This window comes from Buceros rhinoceros, unplaced genomic scaffold (assembly GCF_000710305.1).
Source record: "Buceros rhinoceros silvestris isolate BGI_N320 unplaced genomic scaffold, ASM71030v1 scaffold31947, whole genome shotgun sequence".
Taxonomy (NCBI): domain Eukaryota; kingdom Metazoa; phylum Chordata; class Aves; order Bucerotiformes; family Bucerotidae; genus Buceros; species Buceros rhinoceros.
The window spans coordinates 7,895-21,091 of NW_010423361.1; the positions used below are offsets into that span (position 1 = coordinate 7,895).

General features: G+C 42.0%; 1 protein-coding gene across 1 annotated transcript in view; it reads right to left on the bottom strand.

Annotated features, from left to right (window-relative positions):
* Nucleotides 1-5,653: 5,653 nt before the first annotated feature.
* UXS1 (UDP-glucuronate decarboxylase 1) overlaps nucleotides 5,654-13,197 on the bottom strand; it is a gene marked incomplete at its 5' end in the record, with an annotated part of 47,325 nt that continues 39,781 nt past the window's right edge. The window contains 4 exons of the mRNA XM_010140398.1: nucleotides 5,654-6,489; nucleotides 7,390-7,493; nucleotides 10,562-10,619; nucleotides 12,025-12,085. Coding sequence (XP_010138700.1) covers nucleotides 6,358-6,489; nucleotides 7,390-7,493; nucleotides 10,562-10,619; nucleotides 12,025-12,085 — 355 coding nt within the window. The remainder of the gene's footprint in view (nucleotides 6,490-7,389; nucleotides 7,494-10,561; nucleotides 10,620-12,024; nucleotides 12,086-13,197) is intronic.

A 13,197-nucleotide genomic window follows, 5' to 3' on the forward strand; every position in this document is an offset into this window, starting at 1 on the left:
TGCTTCTGGGGAAACAGCTTTTTGTGGAGGGAACCAAACTGAACAAACATGTTAGTCACTTCTCTGCATGCACAGATACGCACTAGCCAAACACATCCTCTTAGCAGAATTCTTGCCAGGTTAATTGGTTTAAACTGGTGTGTTTCCTTGGTAGAAGACCCTTTATTCCAAAGACGGAATAATCATATGCTGAGTTGAGCGCACACTCTCTTGCACAGTTGGAGAACACCTATTCCTAGAAGGATATTTCCATTTTGTGTCCTATCAAAAAAATGCCCTGAATTTGGCAATGTTCAAACCATGTTGATAATTTCCATCATTTCCCAGAATTTACAAGAACTGGGAATTCAGACCTGCTGAATAAGGAGGAATAAAAAAACCCCCCAAACGATGCTGTAAATACCATCCCCTCCCCGGCCATGGTAAACTGTGTCCATTCCTGCAGGCTGACTCAGTCCAGCAGCCTTCTCTGCCTTGCAGGCTCACAACAAAGACTACAATCTCTCTCTTATTTTTCAATACTTTGCGCTGCATGCTGAAGTTTCCTACCATGTACTGGCTGGGGTAGAGTTAACTTTCTTCACAATAACAGGTATGGTGCTACGTTTTGGATTTGTGATGAAACCAGTGTTGGCAGCACGTTTTAGTTACTGCTGAGTAGTGCCTGCGGCGCATCAAGGCCTTCTCCGTTTCCCCCAGTGTCCCCCAGCAGGTAGGCTAGGGGTGGATGAGATGTTGGGAGGGGACACAGGTGTGAATGCTGACCTTAACTGATCAATTCCATACCATATAAGATCTTGCTCAGGAATAAAAGCTGGGAAGAGGAACAAGTGGGGGTTTTGTGGTTTTGTCTTCCAGGGTAGCCATTGCTCAGAGAGTGGCTGGACATCAGTCTGCGGGTCAGTGGCCTTTGCCTCCCTTTTTCTTTTACCTTCATTCCTTCCATTATTAAACTGCTCTTATCTCGGCCCTCAAGCTTGTTCACTTTTGCTCTGGAGTGGGGAGTGAGTGGCTGTGTGGGTGCTTAGCTGATGTCTGGGGTCAACCCACCACAAAGCAATAGTTCAGAGGAGAGGGCACCTTCCTTCTTGCAGAGGGGTTCACCTTATTTGAAGTGCAGCAGTTGCAGTAACGCAAAAGTACATGAAATAAGCTACAAAGAATGCAAGCAGCTATGAGCCATCACAGGTTTGGGTAAAAGAAGGAAAACTACTAAAAAAACCAACCTGTCAAATATGCAGAGTGCTTCAAAGTTAGCTACATTAACAAAGTTAATTTCATTTGACTATTTCTGCCCCAAAATACAGGCAAAACCATGCACTGCCCCCCAGCCTTGCTATTCTGATCTGCAGAATATGTTATAATCCCCAGCCATCCTGGCTTTGACATCACATAACCTCTCCACCACGACGGAAGAGCAGCCATTGTCCACCATGGCTCCCTACAGAACAGGAACAGTTTGGCCACAGGCCAGCCCTTTATATTTCAAGACCTGGTGCTGCCATGTCCCCCAGTTCGCAGGTGTCATCCAGGCAAGTCTCTCAGTGAGACTGGTAGTGCAGTCCTGAATCCTTTGCTGATAATACCTCTAAGGTAACCCTTCCATGTCAAAGCACAGAAGTGACACTGCTATGCCCCCACAGCCACTCTCATATACTCCCCCAAGTCTAGACAGAGATGTCTCTCTGCAGATCCAGTGTCTTCCATCAGCAGTCTGAAATATGTATTTATTTTCTTCTTTATTTTGGTCCTTCATCCCTTTAAGTTCCTACTTGTAACACACACACATTGGGGATGGGGGATTGGGCACTTTTACCTCAGGACTGCTTCCCAGGTGGAAGATGTTCCTTGCCCAAAATTGGAGCTTTCTCTGCAGTGGGGTGGACAGAGCCCAGATGGCAGTACTTAAGGCCACTCCATAGTTCCCCCTGGCTGACCTTCCAGCTGCTTTAGCCATGGCACGGACCAAGGCATTCAGAGATCCCCCTCCTTGCTGAAGGGTATGTCAGAAACCACGTTAAAACAGCAAGAGTGAACCCATTGTTGTTTGTTCCAGGTTGTAAATGGCAACAAAACAAAAAGTTGTTGCCACATTTGCTATTTAATGGAATAGGCAAGTGAGAGAAGGAAAGGGATTGGGAAAAGGAATAGAGAGCCAGAGCCTGTTTTTTTGCAAGAAATATGAAATTGTTATTTCAGCAAAACTTCCCCACTGGAATGGAACCACGTTCAAGAACTCCTTGCCATGCAAAAGAAGCCCTGCTTTTCTCCAGAGCTATTACTGCTGTTCCTGGCAGCTCTAAGGAGTCAGAGCTGCAAATAAGGCATTCCCTTCTTCTGCCATTTGTGATCCGAGCTCAGGGAAGCGTTCACAACAGAGCAACTACGGATTTGTGGTGGCTACACTCCCACTGATCTCAGGGAGGGGATGTATGGATGTTAGGGCCAGCAATGCTGAGTACACATTTCCCTTGCTATTAACAAGGGAAGTCTTCTTCCTGTGAACAGGCTGCCTCTGATCACCCTCTAACGACCTTCGAGGACTTCTTGGCCTCAGGTAGCATTAAACTCAATACTAATAAAAGCCTGCGGACTAGCTCAATCCATCACACTGATCACAGCTCTCTTTAGCCCTCTGCAGCCTGTTATCTAAGCCTAACAAACTTATACAATCGTGTTTTTGTCTCCCCCACTCCTTTGTCTCTGTCTCAACTTGGAAACTCATTCCAACTCTGAGAGAAGTGAAAGTTTTTTCAAATAAATTATACCTCTAAAAACTTATTGAAACAGACGACTGAGAGACATTTGTAAATGCCCAGAGGCTGGTGAGCTCACTGGCTACTAAACCTGCCAGAGCCTATATACAAGTTAAGAGATGCTGCACCCTAGACACAGGAAGACTGTCAGATCATATTTTTCCCATGTGGCAAAAAATCTAACCTAGACATGAGACGTCTCTAGGCTATGTGTTCATGGAACTACTTAAAATAAACTAGGCCTGCAAGCCCACTGCAGCCTATCTGTAGACCAGCAGTGTGGTTCTCACTGCTTCTGAGCAGCCTACATAGAGAAATAAAGCAAAAGTACCTCATGTTTAAAAAAACAATAATAAAATCCAACTGTGGACCTCACACTGAGATAACTTCCAGCAGCAAGAGTGGTCCTTCTTGCAAGGTTCAAGGAATCCACAGCAAGGCCTTGCACACCTTTCCTACTAGAAGGCTGATCTCACTTGGCCAGCACCAAGCTGGCTACTTCACCGCGGACCTTTGCCACATTGCATATTCCCTACTGAGAGAGGAGGACTTGCATCTGACACCAGCTGAGCTGCCTGTTCATGCAAATCACTGTGATTAAACAGGCACCTCAAGTCTGGTCATGCTACTTTTACTTTGCTTATCTGACCAGGTGACAGCAGAAAATCCCAGTTCTCAAATTTCCTGAAAAAAGAATTACAATACAGCATGTTCAGGCGTGGAAATAAGAACATGTCTCAGCTTCGTGTACTCCCAAGTCCTATGTTTCCAAGCCTTCAGTGCTGCAATCCACCACCCTCCATCAAAAGCGGAGGGCAGCAGCTGTTTCTCACCTGTGGTTCCCTCTTGATGCCTTTTTCTCCTACTGAGATGTGTAACCCCAGATGGGAGCAGAGAGCACCAACTTGCAAACCCTGATCTGCCTTCTCAAAGACTCAGTTCAGACCAGTCAAATCTTGAAATTACCCCAGATCTTCAGACTTAAGCACCAGCACAGACTCTGTTTTAACACCCGCAACTGATGCCTTTCAGATCTGCTAGAAGGCCAGTCACCAGCTTCAAACACAAAGGGCAACAGCTGCCTCAGCTGCTGTTTCTGGAAGAGGCTATTTAGAAAGAATACAGGAAACTCAAACAGGAGTCTCTGAAGCAAAAGCTAGGAACAGTACAAGGAAAGTAACAGATCAATACGGCATGTCGCTCCGGCACAGCGGGAGGCACACCACATACTCACAGATGGGTTGTACTCGTACCAGCCATTTGCCCTCTCTCCAATTTGTTCCTTCTATCAAGGAAGTCAGGCTGTGAAGCAACCTAAAAAGCTTTTAAATTCCTATCTGTAGTATCCAAACGTTCAAACTTCCTGAGGGATATATATATATTTTTTGAAAATGCACATTTTGTGCTAGTCTCCAGAAGCATGGTTGTTCCAGAACAGTTTATGTATTTTGCACAGAAGTCACTGGATTAAATGAAAAACAGCCCTGGAAGTAAGAGCTGGTACCCACAGCTCCCATTTATTCTCAATGGCTGCTCTAAATGCTGGATCAGGGATGCACCCTTGTGTGCCACCGCTTCACAGATGCTTTGGCATCCTATGGCACATCTGCAAGAGGAGCAAAATATAAAAGGAGCACCTTTCCCCAAATATAATCTAGAGTTTAAGGGTTAAAACCACTATGCTGAGTAAGAGTTCTCACCACAGAGCTATTAGAGGAATGGGCACTACATTCCCATACATCCAGCTGTGGTTCCAAGTATAGGGAGAGGCTGTGCATTGTGAGTCTATCAGTGATGACAAGTTACAGGCACATTTGGAGCACGCACACCACAGTGTACTTTTCAGGCAATTTAATGTGGAATAAACGCTCCGATCAAGCACCTAGGAAAAGGCTTCAAACACAAAACAGACCTCAAGCTGCTCAGCTGTGAAAAGATGGAGGCAATGTTTAACACCCAAGTTCTACCTTTGAGTCAAGACAGGAAAATGCTCTCTGGCTCCTCATCATAGCTGCATGGCAGATTTCCACTGGAAGAAAACCTGCACATGTGAGTCAGGACAAACTATTTTGTCTTATAAGGATCACTGCAGACTCAGGTCAGGCAGGGCACATAAAAGAACTTAGCAGCCCCTTCATTGCTAAAGTCCCAGGGAACTTTACTGGACAGACTGGATGGGACTTCTAAGCCTTGCAAGCACCAGGAGGCTCTGGCAGATGACATGCTCAGACAAGGGGACCGAAATACCACACTACTCCTGGAGCCCTCCCCAGGTCTGGGCATCAAGTCATCACTACAGGCAACTCCCACTTTGACTATCAACGTAAAGATGCTTGAAAGCTAATAAAATATTAAGGTTTAATGAGATAAAGTCAAGTCACTTTGCTTGATAAGATTTAGGATTTTCAATTTTGAGTGGCACTAAGTGCAAAAACCTTTTAAAAACTCTGCCAATCTCACCTCCTAGGTATCCAGTCTTCAGTATTAAAAATAAATGGGAGCTATCAAAAATAAGGGGAATTGGAATTCTGTTTGGGGTTTTTTTTGGTTAAGATGACAGGCATAGTTATCAAAGTTCAAAGTATTTACTTGCAATTCAATAGCTGCTTAAAATAGAAACATTTCCTCTGTTAGGGAGGCTGAAGTTAGACTGCAGTTCAAAGAAAATCTTATACTCCTGCATCACTATCAACCACCCAAAATGGAGTAAGTCGTGTTTTTGTCCCGTCTATTTCAAGAGACATCCTGCAGCCCTTCCTATACCTCTGTTAAGATACAAGCAAAGAAAACCCGATGTTATTAACTTTGAGCAATTATTTACAGACTGTTACTTTCTGATTAATATACGACAAATGCACAGATGTGTAACGCCACAGAAGTGCCCACAGTGAAACTAGTAAATAGAAGTTTCAATATTTTATTAAAATAGCATATTCAACCACTGTAACCAATAATACATTAACTTTATTCCCAGAGTACGCACAACACAGTAGTGATTCAAAATATCCTTATCCATGGTTATCAATGAAAATATCTCAAATTCAAGTGTACAACTAAAACTAAACCTTTGAAAAAATCTCTTCTTTAAAGAATACATAAAAGCTCTCATACAGAATTCTCTTAAACTTCTCTATACTTAGATGTCGGTGTCTCTCACCTGACAATACCACTACTTTTTTCTTATGCATAGTAGAACTTCTCATATTTTATAGTACCCATTTTATAAATAAATTGGCATTTTCCATCCCATATGTGTTTATCATCAGCTTCACAAAGAAACCAGTAAATAAAACTGTCAAGGACAGTCACAACAAAATGATCTCACAGCAAGATATAAAACTTGAAGATACTAAAAGATGCTTCTACTCTATTTTACATAAAAAGACAGATTTAAAAAGTGCAAGGCAAGATTTGCAGGGGAAGGGGAATATTTGTTTGTTACTTTTAGGCACATCCACTTCTTTAAAGCAAGCTTCAGAATGAAATTCCAGTTTGTTCTTCATGACACCTGTTTCAAAGTCTCTCTCAAAAAAAACAAGAAGAAAGAAAAATTACATCCATCAAATGTCAAGCAGGGAATTTCCTGTCCAACTATTAGTCTTCAGTTATGTCTTGTTCTTCCTTTTTTCATCCTTGCAGGTTTTGGTTTGGGAATATACTGATTGTTTGCCTGATACTCAAGTTCTTTACGGAAGTAATGAATTGCTTTATTCAAACCTTCTTCCAAGGGGACCTGTTCCCAAAAGCAAGGAGAGAATCGTATCACTGTAAGTTCACACCTGCCCTTTTCACAACAGTATCTTTTTTTAATACAGCTATCAAAAGACTGCCAGAAAGTCTCATTCTCAGCCAATATAAGTATTAACAGCACCACATACTGGTTATATCTCTGCACTGCTAAAGCATGACAGCTTTTACACCCCAAATATATATGTTCTGACGTAGTAAGTTCAAAAAAACCCTAGCAAATTTCAGTCTCATCAGATGGTTATGATCGGTCTGCTTAGTGTCAAAACAGACTTACATAATTCTACTTTCAATTCATAATACATTGAGAGAGATAAGCACACAGACATTTTAGTCCCTTCTGTTGTTAACGATTAAAGATCCTCTTATGCAGAATCCCACCAAATGGTATATACCGCAGAAAGGTATAAAGGTGGTGGGGTTTTTTTACTTTTTATTTCTTCAGTGCTCCACTGATACACAGAAAAATGGATACAAATTATCGTTCAGTATCGCATTTGATATTCTTAAATTCTATACGAACAACTGTAATTCTATGCCTGTATTTAAACGCTCCTTTGTAGACAAGAACACAGAAAGACTAAACACTTTTCCCTGGAGTCTTATGCTCTGACATGTGAAAAAGTTAAAATGCCTATCCTAAAAATGTTTTTTTCTACTTAAGTCTATTACAAATGCTCTTCTGCATGGTACAGGTCATACAGTCTTACCCAGCAATTCTCGAACAGTGAGCTAGGACCACATATGAGAGACAGCCTTTTATACAACTGTCCTGGAGATTGCGTTAAGCAGATATTCTGATAACTGAAACATATTGTTATCACGTGGTTCCCCCTCCCCAGCCCCCCTCTTTTGCACACAACAACAGTAATACAGCTGGACGTACCACAGGCTCCCAGCCAAGCAATAACTTGGCTTTTCTGATGTCAGGTTTTCTCTTCTGAGGATCATCCTGCGCTTCTGAGAGAAACTGGATTTCACTCCCACTGCCTATAAAACAAGAGACTGTATATTAACATCTGCAATTCACTACGATTTGCATGTACATCTTTCCTACTTACTGGAGCAAAGTCTTTCTGCAGATTTCTGATTCATAATTCTACTACCAAAATGCTTTCCTCGGACACAACTGCACTGCATGCAACAGCCGGGTGAACCGGCTGTCCCACAGCAACAGGGATTCATAAAGCATTTCACAAAGCTGTCAGCATGGATTCACAAAAAGGAAGTTATGCTTGACCAGTCTAACAACCTTCTACAAGGAAATGACTGTTTCAGTAGCCAAGGGCAGAGCAATGGATATCATTCACCTTGACTTCAGAGAGGCTTTTGACACCATCTCCCATAACATCCCTATTGAGGGCTGGATGAGCAGACAGGGAGGTGGAGTGAAAACTGGCTGCGTGGCTGGGCCCAGGGGGTGGTGATCACAGAATCACAGAACAGTACCTCTGGAGATCATCTAGACCAACTTCCCTGCTAAAGCGGGTTCACCTAGATCAGTCTACGCAGAATTGCAACCAGGCAGGTTTTAAGTATCTCCAGAGAAGAAGACTCCACAACCTCTCTGGGCAGCCTGTTCCAGTGCTTTGTAAACCTTAAAGTAAAGAAGTTTTTCCTCATGTTTAGATGGAACTTCCTGTGTCCCTGTTTGAGCCCACTGCCCTTTGTCCTCTTGGTGGACACTACTGAAAAGAGTCTGGTCCCATCATCTTGACACCTGACCTTTTTTATAAGTACTGATAAGATTCCCTCCGAGTCTTCTCTCCTCTAGGCTAAACAGACCCAGGCCACTCAGTCTTTCCTCGTAAGAGATGCTCCGGTCACCTCATGACCTTTGTAGCCCTCCACTGGACTCTCTCCAGTAGTTCCCTGTCTCTCTTGAACTGGGGAGCCCAGAACTGGACACAGCACTCGACACGTGTCCTCACCAGGGCAAAGTGGAGAAGGAAGATAACCTCCCGCGACCTGCTGGCCACATTCTTCTTAATGCACGCTAGGATACCATTAGCCTTCTTGGCCACAAGCCACAAGTGGTATGAAGTGTAGATGGAGGCCAGTAACTAGTGGCATACCCCAGGGGTCAATATTGAGCTACTGATACACCAGAGAGTTGCGTTGCCACCCAGAAAGAAACTCAAGAAAGGCGGCTGGAGAAAAGGGCTGACAGGAACTTCATAGAATTCAACAAGGAGAAGTGCAAAGGTCTGCACCTGGGGAGGAACAACCCCAAGGCACCAATACATGCTAGGGGCCAACCAGCTGGAAAGCAACTTGGCAGGAAAGGACTTGAGGGTCCTGGTGGACACCAAGTTGAGCGTAAGCCAGCTATGCACCCTTTCCACAGAGAAGGCATATGGTATCCTGGGCTGCAGTAGGAGAAGTGCTGCCAGGGCAAGGGAGTTGATCTTGCCCCTCCCTGCACAACACTGGTGAGATAAATCTGTAGTGCTGGGTCCAGTTCTGAGCTCTCTAGTACAAGAGACATGCTGGACATAGAAGAGACATACTGAAAGAGTATAGTGAAAACCTACTGAGATGATGAAGGGACTGAAGCATCTCCTCTACGAGGATAGGCTGAGAGAGCTGGGACTGTTCAGCCTGGAGAACAGAAGACTCAGTGGAATCTTACGCATGTGTATAAATAGCTGATGGGGGGAGTAAAGAAGCGGGAGCCAGGCTCTTTTCAGCATTGGGCACCAGAAGCAATGGACACAACTGAAACACAGAAGGTTCCCTCTGAAATTCAGGAAACACTGTTTTACTATGAAGGTGACCCAGCACTGGCACAGGTTGCCCGATGAGACAGCCTTCATCCTTGGAGATACTCGAAAGCTGTCTGGACATGGTCCTGTGCCACCGCTTGCTGTACATGCCTCTGCCTTAGCAGAAGGGTTGCACCGTATGATCTCCAGAGGCCCCTTCCAACCTCAATCACTCTGTGATTGTGTTAGCACTTTTGCATTGTAAAAGGACTTCACTTACTCTCTGCCCATACTCTCCAGTCCGATTTAAATAGCAAACATAGTACTTGCCTTTTCCCATAACAATACATAGAAACAGGACAGTTTCTCTAACCAAATCTAGCAAACAGTTTACACACCATGTTACTGTGGGATTTTAAGGATGTAGAACTAAATCACCTCTCAGTGCAGGCTGAAAAGATCAAGTTGTTTGTGAACAAACTGACAGACTGAGGTAACAATTATTCTGTGTGCCTGATCAGTTTGGTGCTGTGATTTTCAACCTCCTTTGCTGATCTGTGGATTCACAGAAGTTTTCTAGAGGTGATAGTCCTCTATTAGAAACATCACAATCAGCTTCTGTACTGTATGTTTGAACTTGCCTTTTCCAGACCCCTCAGGAGCACTTCTGGTATCTATGGACTAAATTCCTTGGCTAATGGCATCAGCATGTTTCATCTCATTAGGAAGCCACACTAGAAGACTAAGTGCAGCCCTTTGCTTCCATTCTTGAGATCTCTGATTTGTTATAGGTATCAGACCAGAAACGAAGAGGAAGCCACAGTGTTTTTTGCCCAGCCACATACAAGATAGGTGCTGACAGACCTTGCAAGAGTCACTGGTAGATAGTGAAAAGCAGAGAAAGACTGTCACCACAGCATGAGATTTTTACTAGTACTTGAAGGAGAACAGCTTGCATAAGCTTGTGAAGAACCACCTTGCTGAACTATCTGTATGTCATGCAAGAAATTTTCATGTGTTTAAAATTTCGTTTATGTATTATCTTTGTGTCAAAACAAAGCTAAAAAAATGCATAAACCTTATACAAAACAATGGGTATAGACTGCACAGATACACAGGAAGACTATGTTCATCCTACTGTTCACGCAATATTTTACATACAATTAAGAGGATCTGGACTATCTTAATATTTCATTATATGATCAGGATCCAATTAAATGCCTTTGATAAAGTTATTAAGAAATACAAAGATCAATTAAATTACCCATATATTACACACACTAATCAAGTAATAGTTATCTAATGACACTAAGTACTTCATAAGCTTTACTAAGAATTACTTGTCATACTCACCAACAAGTTTTTTAATTAACTGGGCAAATTCTAGGATAGTGTGTTCTTCTGGGTTTCCCTAGAATTAGAAGGGATATTCATTAAAATAACAATTAAACACCTTATGAGATGCTAGCTTTCAGACATAAGATGATTCTAAACGGGTCATGATAAACTCTGAAGAAGCTAAACATTATGCCGAAAAGTAACTTTGACAAGCTCCATACTCGTTAGAAAAGTTGCCTTCCATTACATTTCCCTTGGTAACTCAATGCACATAGGGGGAGTACCCAAGAAAATCAGTCTGTAATGAACAGGCAAATACACCTCAATCACTGAAACGGCATATGCCACTCAGCAGCCCACACGACCACATTATCAGTTTGAAAACTGGATTTAAGGACTTTGCTGAGGACAGATGATATAATGAAGAAATATGATAAATTCTCAGTTTATCCACAACTACAAAACCCAATCAATTTATCTGCAAACAACTGTTTCTGCATTTACTATATCTTACATATCGATATGTATAAAGGCTACTTGTTTTCATATACAGTATTAATTTTCTTATCTCTCACTTTTAAACTGACTTGACCATGAACTCCTGATCAACGTTTCAGAACAAAATGCTGAAAGCTTCCTGCTTTTTCACATTCATCAGATTCAATTCCCTCCATCCCTAGCTCTCCTCGTTGCAAAACTGTTCTTTACCACATCTGCTTTGATGTACATACGGTTTTAAACACTGAGTTCTCTGGAGACAAAACATGTAAGGGGGTTTAAAAATATCAGCATTTGGATAGAAACATAGAAATGAATTAATGGCCACAGTAAAAAGGGAAAAACTAGTGAAAAACCGTCCTGCAAGTTGAATATCTGATTTGGCAAAAAGTTGCGTATATGGAAATGACCTGGCATATACACCCTTCTTCTATCCACCACTGAGAATAAGGTGACAACAAATGGGACAGAAGAGAAATCTTATGACAAAAGTTAAGTTCTAAGCAGCCGTACTCAGTTAGAAAATTATACCATCAAATACTATCTGATTTTCCTCTAATCAAGGCTACTACGAAGTGATTTCTAATTACACAGAGCTAAGTGTTCCTTGAGTGCTTTTTTTACTAAAACCAAACATCAATCATTTCCTTGGCGTATTTTGTGTTTGTGCATCCCACTCATATTTTGTTTGGGGTTTTTTCATATTCTAATTAGACAAATCTTTCTGCTAAAACAAATTTAAAACTTTAGAAAATTTATCCTGTTCTTGGAACTACAAGATCTCAACATCTAGGGGCTTAATCAGCTTCATTTTTTTTATTTATTAAGAAAACACACGTAAAAAAACATTATTCATAATGGAAAGAGCTTTTTGGCTCCATTTATTTCTTCTACAAATCAGCAGCAGCGATGAAGAGGAAAACAGACGTGATGTTGCCCAATGCACGGTAAACACAGTAGAGGGGAGTTCTTGCACTCACCAAGTTGACAGGACTGCTCACATTGCTGTTCATCAGCGCCACCAACCCATTCACAAGATCACTATAAAAAGGAAAGAACAGATTGAGGCAATTTCCACTTCCCTATAACACTCTTGTCTAGAAAGAGAGCTGCTCTTCAGAGCTTCAGTAAAGCAGATCGGGCACTGACAAATGCTGAAATCAGATTTACAGTGTATACTTCAGTGTGAGCACGTTTTCTTGGCTGTTTGTTCCACAGACTCTATTGCAAGATACACTGAACTGGAGAGAAGTTTGAAAGCGTGATTACCTTTGGGATACGCTGACTATAGTTCATCTGAGCATATGAAAGAATATAAGTAAATACCAAGTTATTAAAAAAACCAGCATTGCCTCTTCCTCCAGTACCCAAGCATACGTAGAGGAACATTTCAAGCACAACAGAGTAAGTTGTAATACAGAGGAACACCACCACGTGCTTTGCAGATTGTTGTTTGAATCATCGTCTTGCTTTTAGAAATTCTTAAACCAAGTCTATTAAAACCCAGTGCTTTGGTGTGACCTTCCACAAGTAGAATAACCCAATAACCCATATATTGGATTAATAGCAACAAACTTAGCAGCTTGCTCTAGACATACAAATCCAAATCCAGTTCATTATGACTTATAATCAGGAAAGGAGTGGCTACTTTGAACATATGGGGTTCCCACAGTGTCTATCACTGGTGTTACTACTTTGAGCAGAAGGAAAGAACGTTTTCCAAGTGGAGAATGCTTAAAACAACCCAGAAGCCCGGCACAGAAGTGTAGCTAGCACAACAGAAGATTTTGAGAAACAGATTCATTTTCTTAGTGAAAATACATTCTGGCATTGCTTACACTGAACATTTTAGCTAAGACAATACTTCCTCAATCTGTTTTTTTCTCTCAGAAGACGACATGTGCATGTACATGTACAGTGCATGCACACTGACCACAGCACTCCAAAAGACACACGGTGGCAGTATTGCATTAAAAAGCCGGGAGGAACAAATTGCTCAACATTAAAAACTCACCTACCTATTACTTGATGTCCCTTGACAGGAAGAACACATTAACTTCTCAATTCAAAGTTTTAAACCAACTAATGTTTGTTTCTTTTAGAAACTTCAGTGTTTCCCTTCTGAAAGTAAAGCTTGCCTAAAAATGAACATA